At 38.7% G+C, this 12,317-nt stretch overlaps 1 protein-coding gene and 1 long non-coding RNA gene across 3 annotated transcripts; one reads left to right on the top strand and one right to left on the bottom strand.

The window, feature by feature from the left end:
- Positions 1 to 1,223: 1,223 nt before the first annotated feature.
- On the bottom strand, positions 1,224 to 8,564 carry ehf (ets homologous factor). Of its 2 annotated transcripts, XM_049722549.1 has the most exons (8): positions 8,391 to 8,562; positions 6,798 to 6,880; positions 6,440 to 6,691; positions 5,942 to 5,986; positions 5,761 to 5,823; positions 5,452 to 5,496; positions 2,861 to 3,056; positions 1,224 to 1,664 (listed from the first exon to the last, which is right to left on the bottom strand). In XM_049722549.1, the coding sequence occupies exons 2-8, from the start codon at positions 6,874 to 6,876 to the stop codon at positions 1,565 to 1,567; spliced, it is 780 nt and encodes a 259-aa protein (XP_049578506.1). In that variant the 5' UTR covers positions 6,877 to 6,880; positions 8,391 to 8,562; the 3' UTR covers positions 1,224 to 1,564. The 2 variants fall into 2 exon arrangements, with proteins under 2 accessions (XP_049578506.1, XP_049578508.1); XM_049722551.2 differs by lacking the exon at positions 5,452 to 5,496 and having other exon boundaries at positions 8,391 to 8,564.
- Positions 8,565 to 8,693: 129 nt separating this feature from the next.
- On the top strand, positions 8,694 to 11,805 carry LOC125970362 (uncharacterized). Its single transcript, XR_007482078.2, has 3 exons — positions 8,694 to 8,802; positions 10,945 to 11,023; positions 11,217 to 11,805. It is a non-coding gene; the product is annotated as an uncharacterized lncRNA (long non-coding RNA).
- The last annotated feature ends 512 nt before the right edge of the window (positions 11,806 to 12,317 follow it).

The following is a 12,317-nucleotide window of genomic DNA, read 5'->3' on the forward strand; positions in this document are numbered from 1 at the left end:
GCAAGGTGGCAAAAGTACTTTTGTAAAAATAAACTTTTGTAAAATGAACTCTTAAATGTTCCTAAGTACAAAAGCATGATCTTGCTTCTCCAAATCTGTTTCTGTTGTCATTCATGGGGCAGTTCGTGATGGTCCTTGTTACTGCTGTCCCTGTTTTTTGTGTGTGTGTGTGTGTGTGTGTGTGTGTGTGTGTGTGTGTGTGTGCGTGTGCGTGTGCGTGTGCGTGTGTGTGTGTGTGTGTGTGTGTGTGTGTGTGTGTAAAGATACAGCCTAATGTAGAGTGCTTGCTTGCAGTTGTATAACTTGTTGTGTAACAAATTTACATAACTTGCAATAACAGCTATGGTTTTGTGTGTGTTCACTAAAAATATAATTGGTTTTATCAAAAGTGACAACCAAGAAGTATCACAGCGAGTCAGCAAAAGTACAGTAATGTACGCGATGAGAATTATTATTATTTTTTGAGTTGGACAATAATATATATCATATATCTCTAATACTATCTCAGCCCATTCGGAAACAAAGACACTTGACTGTCATTCCGTTCTCAATCACGTGGTTTTACATTCATCTACTTTCTATTAACTTCATTGAACAAAAGGTTTATCAGTCCAGTAATTGGCTGGTGGTATAGCCTGCCTTTCATCACAAGTCCATTGGGATAGGCTCTAATACATCCTAATAAGGTTAATCGATAGATGTAGGTATGTATGTTTAGCAGTCTAGTAGGTTTACTGTTAAATTAGATTAGTTCTGCAATGAGTTATTTGCGGGTGAAGCGACCATAATAAACATAAGTGATAGTCCTATAGAAAACAGATGCATGTGGGTATTCACACTGTTTTATTTGTCTGAGATGACAATGAAGACTAAGTGGCAAATGTCACAGGTGCAACACTGATGTGAGCTAGATTTGAAGCAGTCAGTTAATAAAATGAGGTGCCAATCATAAACCCACTATACAAATGAAGGGTTATAGAAACCAGATAAATCAAATTTGAGATTAGAAACCAAATTTGCATGTGACAACAGTAGCACAAGTGGCTTCTGTTCATTCTACGGTTATCTTGTCACCATGGTAGAGATGGCCTGCAACCAGGTTGGCAGAATTTCTACAAGGTGCAGTCATTCAGTTGCACATGGGTGTCGTTCGAGCCATGATATTACAAGTTTCTTTCCCATATGTCCCGCCATGAAACATTGTACCACATCACTGAGAAGGATAAATCGTAATGACCAGTTTTATTTATATCAAACATAAAAATACATTCACATACACGCACTAAAAGAAATGCATTATGGCAAAAAGAAAAATCATTTAAATTACAACATGTTTCATGCAGAAATTTTCATCCTTCGCACAAGTAGCCTCATTTACAATATTAGTCATCATTAGCCACATGTCTTCATTTTGGACTATCTGGTCTACAATGTGTTATAGTATATATATAAAAAAGTTTCTCACTTTCCGCAAAAGTACGAAGTCAGAATCTCACATTTATCCAATAAAAAAACATAAAATTGACTAAAATCATACAACATTCAAGTCTATAAAATAATTCCATTATTTCTCAGACTCCTTCCATCCTCTTGCGTTCCTACCAAATTTGTACACCAGTCTGCGCCCGTCTACTCGTTCTAGGATTTCCCTTTTGTAGTAATATCTGTGACAAAGAAAAGACAAATTACTAAATGAACAACCGCATTTGAGAATGAATGAATGAATGAATGAATGAATGAATGAATGAATGAATGAATGAATGAATGAATGAATGGGTCAATAAAATATTATTGTGGTGCCAGAGGGATGATGATATAAAATTAATATCAGATAGCTATGATGGCCCAAAAAGTATTTATTGGTTAGAAAAATTGTAAAAGAATCTTGAAATTGATTCTCAGCTTATAAAGGGAACCAATGCAGTGACCATAAGCCAGTGTGCTCTCCTACACACAAGCTGCTGAGTTTTAACAAAATTGTAGGTTGGAGATAATCTTTTTTGGAAGACCAGACAGCAGGGAATTGCAATATTCTAAACGGCAGGAAATACAAGCATGCATCAGCACTTCCGTGTTATCTTGAAAGAAACGAGGATAATTTGCAGGTTATGCTTTCAAGATGGTAAAAACCTATTTTAGTCATATTCTCGATGTGTGAACTAAAATTAGGATGAGTGCAAAATATTATCCTCATGTTTTAATTTAATTTTTTTTACATATTGTGACAGTTTAGTTCTTTCAGTTCTTTTGTTTAGGTAGCAGTTACTCTCTCACTCGCCCTGAGAAAATTTATTACCATCTGTGATTTTATTTCTGAGATGCAGTTAAGAAGGGTATTAATTGACCTTGTCATCAGTAGACACAGCAATGTAAAGCTGTGTAATTTTTCTGTAATTGTGGAAGCTGATACCATGGGGAAAAAAGAATTGTACCTAAAATTGGCCCTTAGGGGAACCAGACTCGATTTTGTGTGTTTTCAAGTAACACAACTACAAAGAAAGTTTGAGCTGTGATGAAACTATGGTCACGCCTTTAGATCGTTTGAATGTAAATATATAACTATACTATTGCTGAAACAACCAAATTAACAGGGAGAATAAAATTACTACAGAACTAAAGAGAATAATTATGTATTTGAGTGAGTATTAATGGCAATAAACATCAAATAGGACGACTATTAATTTATTCTCTTCTCATTTAAAGAACATCTTGAGCAGTGCTATTTGTTGTGTGTTTCGGATTAACCTTGCACAGTTATTCATTTTTACTACAAATATAATAATTTCGTCAGCCAAGTATTGCCAACTCATTAAAATCAATAGCAATATTATTGGTCAGTATGTTGACTGTGTTGATGTACCTCATTGCCCGACTCAGTTTCTCATAGGTCATGCTGCTGTTGTTTTTCTTCTTGCCCCACAACTGTGCCACTTCCTCTGATTTAAGAAAACGAAAAACCCCTTCTGCCCGATCCTCCCATTTGATCAGTCCTGGATTGCGGTCAGGATGCAGTAGAATGTCTCTGATAAATTCCCACAAATGGGACCCCCTTGGATCTGTTTGGGAAAAATCAATATTGAAGAGTTTGGTGAACTTGCTATGTAAAAGGTTGAAATGAATAACCAAATGAAATAATTACATAGACAATAGCATTGGGACACTGCACCATAAAACAAAATGAAATACGTTTAAACAGAAGACAATTTAAATTTGCTGTAAAAAGTGTCATTTCTGTCTAGAATTTGCAGAATTTGCAGTCAGAGGTCATTAATGTTGGATTGAAAGGTGATGTCTCATCGAGCAACAAATGCTTACGAAGCTAATGAATGTTGCATTTGTCAACATTTCTGTTGAATGTTTGCGTAAATCAATCGGTCACCTCTGTCATCAGTGACATTTAACAAATTCTCACAATGCTTATAGTCAACGCAGAAATGTTTGTGAAGGCACTTAGATAGATAGATAGATAGATAGATAGATAGATAGATAGATAGATAGATAGATAGATAGATAGATAGATAGATAGATAGATAGATAGGTTGATTGATTGATTGATTGATCGATTGATCGATTGATTGATTGGAAAACGGACTTTAAACGGATGATGATGATGATGATGATGATTGATTGATCCCAAGAGGGAAAATTCAATGTTCCAGCAGCATTCATACCGCAGAGTGAGTATATAAAAGCCATACAAATGGCATGAGTGAAAATGTAATAGGCTCAGAGAAAAGGCTGCCACTCACAATTGTGCCAACAAAGGAAAGCAATGAGTACGACAAGATACAAGTCATCAAAGGCAACGCAACAAAGACTGTGCGCAGTAACAAAGGGGAAAAAAACTAACTGCAGGCCTGCTGGTCAGAGGCCTAAATAATATAAACTTAGACACAGAGCCTCAGAGGTCCGCCACACAGACACCCCTCAAATACGCAGAACACTCCAAAACACACAAAAGGCCTCCACAGGGTCACAAACTGGCGTAAAGGCATTTCAGCAGGCAATTCGCAGACAACGGTGCGAGCCAATAGACTGTGAATGTCATCAAAACAGGCAAACGTGCGTGCAGCGTCCTGGGCACTCAGTCGGGGCAGATGCAGATGGTGGGCGTCGTCATCATGGGGATTCTGAAGCCCGTATGTCACTGTTTATAGCAAGTTTTTGGTTTTGTGAGGCTTTGTAAAAGGTTGCAAACATGATCGACAATGCTTTTACAGGTCACAAACAGTTTTTCTTGTAAGGAAATAATTTTAAACATGCTCAAACGTTCCTTGCGAATCAACAGTCTTGCTAACAGTGGCAAATGTTTGCAATACAGTCGTAAGCATTTTCAAACGGTTGTAAAACATGTCACCAAAGTTCTTTTGACTTGCCAATGCGGCAGAACACGTGAACATGGTTGTCGGGGTCACCAATTGTTAAGATTAGCAACTCAATGAGATACGGCTGGCTTAGGAAAGCTCTGTTTTCTAGTTTATCTGGGTCGGAGTTGAGAGGGATAAACTGGGTTCTCAAGTTTATCCACACCAAACCCATCCATGCAATTATTGACAGGCTGGTTCCTTCGACGCCTGCAAAGGCTCCTCGTTTTCTTTCAGCGTCTGTGGACCACATAAACCGTGGCAAATTGGGACAGGCTTAATGTGGCCTTCAGAGGACCCAGCTTGTGAATTTGCACACAGCCCATGTCTCTCCAGCATATCCTGGGTTACCCACGGGTTTTCGTCCTGCTTGGACATGCCTATAACACGTCACCAGGGGAGGTATCCAGGATGCATCCTAACCTGCTTGTATCTGTGATCTTGTTGTTTTGGTTACAACCCAGAGCTGGTGACCATTAATAAGGGTGGGAACAAAGACCCTCTGGTACATTGAGACCTTCCCCTTTAAGCTTGGCTCCCTCTTCACCATGACAGACTGCCACAGAGCCTGCATCTGTGCAGACACTGCACCAAGCTGTCTGTGTCCATCTCCAGCTCTATGCCACCCTCCCTCATGAACATATTCTGAAGTTAATTGAAGTCCTCTATTTGGAGTAGGATCTCATCCCCAACTTGGATTAAATATTCAGTACAAAGTCTTTGTCATACATACATCATTAGACAAAGGGCTCCGCATTCAATTATTATCAACCTTTATGATTACATTTATAATTTTAAATCAGAAGGAAAGGGAACATAGTGACAGATGTTAAATTTCTATGGTACTTGGTACTAGAAATATAAAAACTTCAAATGGCGTGCAAATTGGAGAGACCAAAATGCTGGTATGTATATCATACCAGTACGTATATATTAATAAGTCTATACAATAAACCTTTAACAACCCAGATATGTTAAGGACCAGTGAGCCATAAATATATGATCTTAGGATCTGACCAAAGATGAACAGTTAGAGTTGTCCCAATACTTTTGTCTATTTGTGAATGAGGGTTTATATTCTTCTTACTGTGTTTTTTGGCCTGATGTTGATGACTGTAGGGCATTTTCATTTCTGTAAAACAGAGTTTAGGTGAATCTTTCTTCCATGCAATTTTGTAATATATGTGAACATGTTATACAACTTGTTTAAATTAATCGAATCACTAGCGCTAAGGTTGATCTGTCAGTCATTTAGCTACGTAGTGTCCTTCTATCATCCATTGAAAATATATTTATGACAACAAAAAAACGGGTCCATGACCAAACCGTGTTAGAAAGCAATGTAAGATCGAAGCGAGTAAAATTGAGATTTAGGTGTATATTTGAAATTCTTTACCAGGGCTGGAAGGGATAAGTGAGACAGCCGGTACATGAGGTTGGATTGATGAGTCATAGACATCTGTCAATACAGCAAAAGGTAACAGATTGAAAAATGCTTTGGTAACTACTTTGATGAAATAAATGTACGTATTTTGTATACAATCAAATCAAACATATAACTTATATATTTAGTGTACCTGTTTGTGGATAGCTGTCTTCTGAAAAGGGACAGGAACTGTCAACTGCAAAACATAATAATAAGAATAATTAGGACAATTGGAATCTCTTTAGAATGCCCTTAAGCACAGATATAATCAGTGCCAAGATTATAAGATTGTAAGGATGTCATGGTCAAAGATAAGAATTTGCCGTTTTTCGGTTTGTTTTTTTCTTTTTAATTTGACTTTTTTTTTGTAGACCTATGTAAATCGTTGCTGGGTGGGGGCACTGTATAACATCTCACTTAGGGCCGGCCCCATTTATAATTCATTATTTTTTTAAACGTGGATGGCACCCTCAAATTTAAACAAAAAGCCTGTGGGATTTCATTAGACTATTCATGTAAACTTGGCTAGATTATTAATTAAACCCTGTGTTCTCTACACAGCCATTGCAATTATCTCTTTATAGCGAAGTTCAGCGAAAGCCCTTTCTGACTATGGCTTTAATTCACATCACACTTTGAAGACACGCACCGGCCCACTTGAGATCTGATATGCTTTGGAAAAGAATGGGCCCAAGACTTCCTGCAACGTGGAGAAAATCCTGATAGGTCAGGTTACAGAGCTGGTGGCCATCCATATCAAAGTTTTGGAAGGGGATGTTGGAGGCATCAATCTGGTTTATGTCCATGACATGGTGCAGCCACTCCCACACTTGATATTTACTCCAGAATTGTGGCTGGGAATCACGAAGCCATGAGTTACTACTGGTGTACCCAGACGTCCCTATTGGAACAGGGGACAGGGACAAAAATATATTTGCATATATTTTTGATTACTTCATTACAGACAAATACAATATGTGTGCACTGGTGTGAGTCATCTGTCTCACCACCAGGATAGTAGTTGATGGAAGCCCAGTGGTTACTTGTTAGGTGACTGTCGAGAGTGGTGTTTGAAGTGATGCTCATATTGCTGCAACACACATTCATCATAGTCAAAATGCAGCAGGAGAAGATACATTCAAAGAGTCCAAACAGTGACATAACTCAGCAACACACCGTATAGTCATGAATTTTGAATATCTTTTATGGATTTTTTGAAGTTTGTACAGGTAACAAAAACAAAATGAGAAGTCTTATTGCTGGCCCAACAATAAGCAGTCAAAGAAGGGTGGAATGCCCTCTCCGGGTCAGTGATGAGATCCTGCCACAAGTGGAGGAGATCAAGTAGGGTTCTTGTTCATGAATGAAGGCAGGATGAAGCATGAGATCGACAGGCGGATCGTTGCAGCGTCTGCTGTGATGTGGACTCTGTACCGGTCTTTTGTGGTGAAGAGGGAGCTGAGTCGAAAGGCAAAGCTCTCGATTTACTGGTCGATCTACGCTCCTATCCTCTGCAGGGTGTCCGAGTTCTCCCATAGAGATACGGTGAGAAGCTGAGTCGATCTGCTGCTCCTCCACATTGAAAGTAGCCAGATGAGGTGGCTCGGGCATCTCATTAGGATGCCTCCTGGACAACTCCCTCTGGAGGTCTTCCGGGCATGTCCCACCGGCAGGAGACCCCGGGTACAACCCAGGACGCGCTGGAGAGACTGTCTCCCTGGGATGAGCTTGACGAAGTGGATGGGGAGCGTAAAGTCTTTCAAACACTGTTATCTACATACGGTTTAAATGTAAAAAATCTTCATCATCATCATAGTCAGTTATGGCGTAAATAGTGTTCCACCTGCATGCAATTCTATCACACTGTCATTCAATTAAACAACCTGATGAGAACTATGACACATTTGTTTACTCTTCCCTTCTGCCTTCAAGGTCTGGGTCACGCCTTCACGTATCACCCTCACCTTCAACTTCACCATCATAAACAGGCAAATCTGGCAAATCTGGTTCCACAACGAATCACACTAATTGCGGTTTTACCAAAACAAAACCATTATTCCAAAGAAGATCCTCATTTGTTTGCTGTTTGCAAAATTCCCCAGCAAATGCAACAGAGCAGACTTGTTTGTACTGAAGAAGTAAATCGCACTTAATGGTCTCTCATGTTGAGTAACAGGTGTCAGAAAACACTATAATATAACTGTCAGTTTTTTCAGTACTCAGTGACAGAAGTAACAATGTTTGAACATATTTGCGTGCATGTACCCTGACATGGTAGCTTAATACTTAATAATAATACTTAATCATTGATAGAATTGCTCAACGGCACACTGACGGACATTGGGAAATTGTGTTTACAAATTCCTTTTAGTTTTACCATCTATCCGTCTACCCATCCACCCACCCAACCCATCCATCCGTCCGACCATCCGTCCATTCATCCGATCCGCCCGCCTGCCTGTCCGTCCTTCCATCCATCCGTCCATCCAAACACACACAACATAAATAAATGTAATATTTTTTTCCAAAATAAATAAGACTGGACTATTTCAATTTCAATTGATGTCAGTATAAAATCCAATCATATTTGGGCAGCCTACCAGTGCAGCAAATTGGTCCAACCAGGCCTGCAAGAGATCTCACTTCCACCTTTGTTGAATGATCATTAAAGTTCTGGCAGATTACTAATATACTTATCGTAAATGTCTCCAGTAAAATAAGTCAAGGATTTGAATTGCTAACCGTAGGTGCTTCCTACAACAATGAATATTTAACTTCCTCAAACTTCCTTAGACTCCAATAGGTTGATCTTGCTTGCTCTACGCAGGTAGATATTTGCATAGAGACCCGCCTGCACACACTTGGCACACGTTCATGCTTTTATATTCCCTGTTGGCTCAGATCCCACTTTCTTTTCAGTCGCTATCTCAAGTGGAAAAGCACGCACTTGTGAAGAGACTTACTGTATCTGACACACATCCAACTCCACAGAAGTAAAATGAAATTGCTCATGTAAGTTCTTGAAATAATGTTTGAACTTTAAGAAAGAAATATGTGTTATGCCTTATAAGGTCACAATTATGTTGTCATCTTGATACATGGGGTGCTTTCGGTTACTTTTTAAAAGTCACTTCATCGATACACTAAAAGTGGTGAAAATATTAGGTCAGCTTTGAGTTTAGTTTTTGGTTGTGAATTAGTGCTCTGGAAATTTACTCAAAACCTGCTATGTGACAACAGTAGCTCTTTCTGGCAAGTAAATTTTCTCGAGCGCAATGAATGAGCTCACCACAATACAATCTTACATATCATATCTTAAAATAGCTTCATGATGCACTGCTGCAGTGTGTGAGCTAAAATAAAGTCCAAAGCCAACAGTCTATAAAGTACTTTCTGCAACGTCAACAAGTCTGCAGTGTTTGTAAAACAAAAACAATATTATTAGATAACGTATTGCTATTTTTTTATTTATATTGTTACATAAACTTCAACTACATGGGTAAAAAAGCAAGCGAAAGTAAAAAAAAGCCCCAATTTAAAAATAACAGTAGATTATAAAAATGGTGGGTTTTTTTCTGGTTTTCCAAAAATATTCAAATTGGGCAAAGGTAATTTGTGGCTGACGGCATTTGCTCGTGTACAACATCTGGCCAAAATTTTCCACGTTTGTGGTTTCCTCAAGATTTTGGCGAATGGTAATGAGATTTTTTTTTTTTTTTTTTTTTTAAACAATGCCTGTCGCCCAGCAACTCGGTGGAGCACTGGTTAGCACGTCCGCCTCACAGTTAGGAGAGCACGGGTTCGAATGGTTGTTCGTGTCCGTGTGCCCTGCGATTGGCTGGCAACCAGCTCAGGGTGTCCCCCGCCTATTGCCCGATGACTGCTGGTATAGGCTTTAGTACTCACAACTAGGATTAGGATCTCCCCAGCTCCTCCAGAATTATCCTATGTAGATTCTTCGTTCATAAATGCTTTCTTTGCCTGACCTATTAATTTTTGTGGACAGCCATTACATGGTTAGTTTTGAGTTCTTGTGTTGTCATTCAATTTTTGGATGATGCAGTGAACAGTTCTTTGGATGCTTTAATCTTCTGAACGTTATCCCTCCTGTGCCTTCCTTTGGCTTTCTGATATTGTTTGTTCACTAATGTTCCACAACAAAAATCTGAGGCCTTCATTGCACAGCATTTAATTAAGTGGTGTCAGAGTAAAGGTATCAGAGTAAAGGAGGTATTTTACTTTTGTACACCACAAACTCAAGTGAATTCAAGCAGGCTTGAACTGTTCAACAGGAATTTGTGGTTTTGTTTCTTTGGGGGATTTTTCAGCAGTGTGGAAAACATAGAGGTTTCTTTCAGTCATGTTTCCTTGCTCTTATAGAAACACTTGTATTAATAGGCAAAAAGAAAAGAAAACCACAACATGCTAGACTACTAATAGCATATTTTGAAATCTTGATTTACAAACTTAAAAGATTGCATTTCTTTCAATCTCCATTCAGCCACAACTCAACATGACCACAATGTCTACAAACTAAGTTGTATAAACAATATAGTAATAATCATTTGTGGCCAGTTCGTGGTTTGAACCTTTTGTTCCTGTCTAGATGCTTTTGACAGTTCTATGCATGTGGCTTTGTCTGTAGAAAGCCATTTTCTTTTCAAGCATGATTGTGCTCCAGTGCATAAAGTACGGTTTACCGTATAAAGTTAAATAAGTTTCACGAAGAAGAACTACTGTACAATGCACTGACCCATCATATTTGGGATGAAGCATTCAACAGAGATTGTGTGTGATCCAAGCCCGCTCATCCAACAACTGTGACTTCTGACCTCAGTTCTTTTGGATGACTGAACAAAATATTTTGACGTTTGTTCTTCCTTGTATTGTGAAACTGTTGAACACAATTCTGGATATTTCATGTCACCATGTCTCTGGTCCGGATTGTATGATAAACAATGATTTCTCAGCCGTGTTGTTTGCTTGCTGTGGTGTGAAGGCAATGAATCCGATTAACAAACGTCAGAAAATTGATATTTAGACGTGCTACTCCAGTTTCCCGAATAGCTGACAGTCTTTTTGATTGCTTCAATTCACTGTCTAAAATGAGGAAAGAAATTAATGAAGTATTGAGTAATTGCATTTCTTTTAAAGGCTTAATCGCACCGGCCCCTGAAGACGCTGGCCCACTAAACATCTGCCCACTATGAATGCTGGACCACAATTTATTGAAGTAAATTAAATCTGTCTTTCTACAAGTGAACTGATATGATGCACTACTTATTATAGCTCCAGTTGGGCTCCATTTCTTTTGATATTATTTGTTTGCACATTTTAAATAATTTATTTGCCACAGGACAATGGGACCTTCATTTTTCCCCATTTGATTTCATTGATTGTTGTGCTTCTTTGGTCGACTTTTTCAGAGGTCCACTGGGTGATAATGACAGGGAGAGACAGCGTGAACGAGATCGAAGTCTGTTACATTGACTCCACTTCTTGTGACTCATCCTACCACAGGCAGTGATATACTCAGACACAAGAAAATGTCCTCAAATTGCTGGCGTGAAAGACCAATCCCTTTTGTTTTTAAACGCTGAGTCACACATTGTAGAGACTCACGTCATCACCCAATAATAGTACACCAACCCAGTTACCAAAATAAGCTTTTCAAAATATTTGGTGACACTGACGAATTTGCATTTTTAGGATGCAGCTAAAAGTATGCATTTGACGGGATAGGCTGTCGAGGCTGTCAGTAAGCGTAAACAGACAAGATACAAGGAATCTGCACGCTCTAATGAACAGGAACTTATTAGCGGCAGTATGTCTATTCCTGTCCCACTAGCCTACTGTCTTTCATTAACTGCTTATGTCACGCCTGTTGGTGTTGTCTTTCATACTTCCCATTTTGATTAGCATTTGATCCACAGGCAAAGTAGGAAAAATCATGTTCATTAGTGTCAATTACCGCTACATGTGATCATTTTTACCAACTAAATTGTGTTTTTTTCTTTCCTGTCAAACAACAGTGTCTATGTAATTACACTGCTGAGACATGTTACAGGATAAACATGAATTATTCACAAAAGTGATTTTTTATTGCTTTGCATTGCTCTGGTGCTATTTATTCAAATTAGAATATTTTATCTAGCGTGTCCTGTCTCTGTCCCTGTCACACACACACACACGTACACATCCGCTCACACGCAACTAACTCCCATGTACTACATACTAGAACTGGAAAGCGCTTTGATCAGGTAGGGTGTTGATTCCTCCTCGACACATAGGTGACACTCTTGCCTCATATACTGTCGGAATCTTTGGTACACCCATACAAAATAATCATAATACGAGAAAGCCAACCAAGCAACCAAGGCCGTCATAGTAGTGGGTGGATGCTGTTAAAATTCCACAGGTTTATTTGCATTACTTGATAAGCGAGTTGCAGAGGTAAATTGAAGTCCTTGTTTTGTTTTTTGCAATGAACGTTCTATTTTTTTTTTTAATTTGATTTAAAATAACAG

This window comes from Syngnathus scovelli, chromosome 6, assembly GCF_024217435.2.
Source record: "Syngnathus scovelli strain Florida chromosome 6, RoL_Ssco_1.2, whole genome shotgun sequence".
NCBI lineage: Eukaryota > Metazoa > Chordata > Actinopteri > Syngnathiformes > Syngnathidae > Syngnathus > Syngnathus scovelli.

Bases quoted from the DNA above. Each gene is read 5' to 3' on its own strand.
- ehf (XM_049722549.1), bottom strand. From the start codon at position 6,876: ATGAGCATCACTTCAAACACCACTCTCGACAGTCACCTAACAAGTAAC. The intron at 5,987-6,439 runs GTGCGTGTCTTC...TATGTTTTGCAG, and splicing joins ATCAGATCTCAAGTGGGCCG to TTGACAGTTCCTGTCCCTTT. The intron at 5,497-5,760 runs GTAAAGAATTTC...TCTGTTTTACAG, and splicing joins ACTTATCCCTTCCAGCCCTG to AAATGAAAATGCCCTACAGT.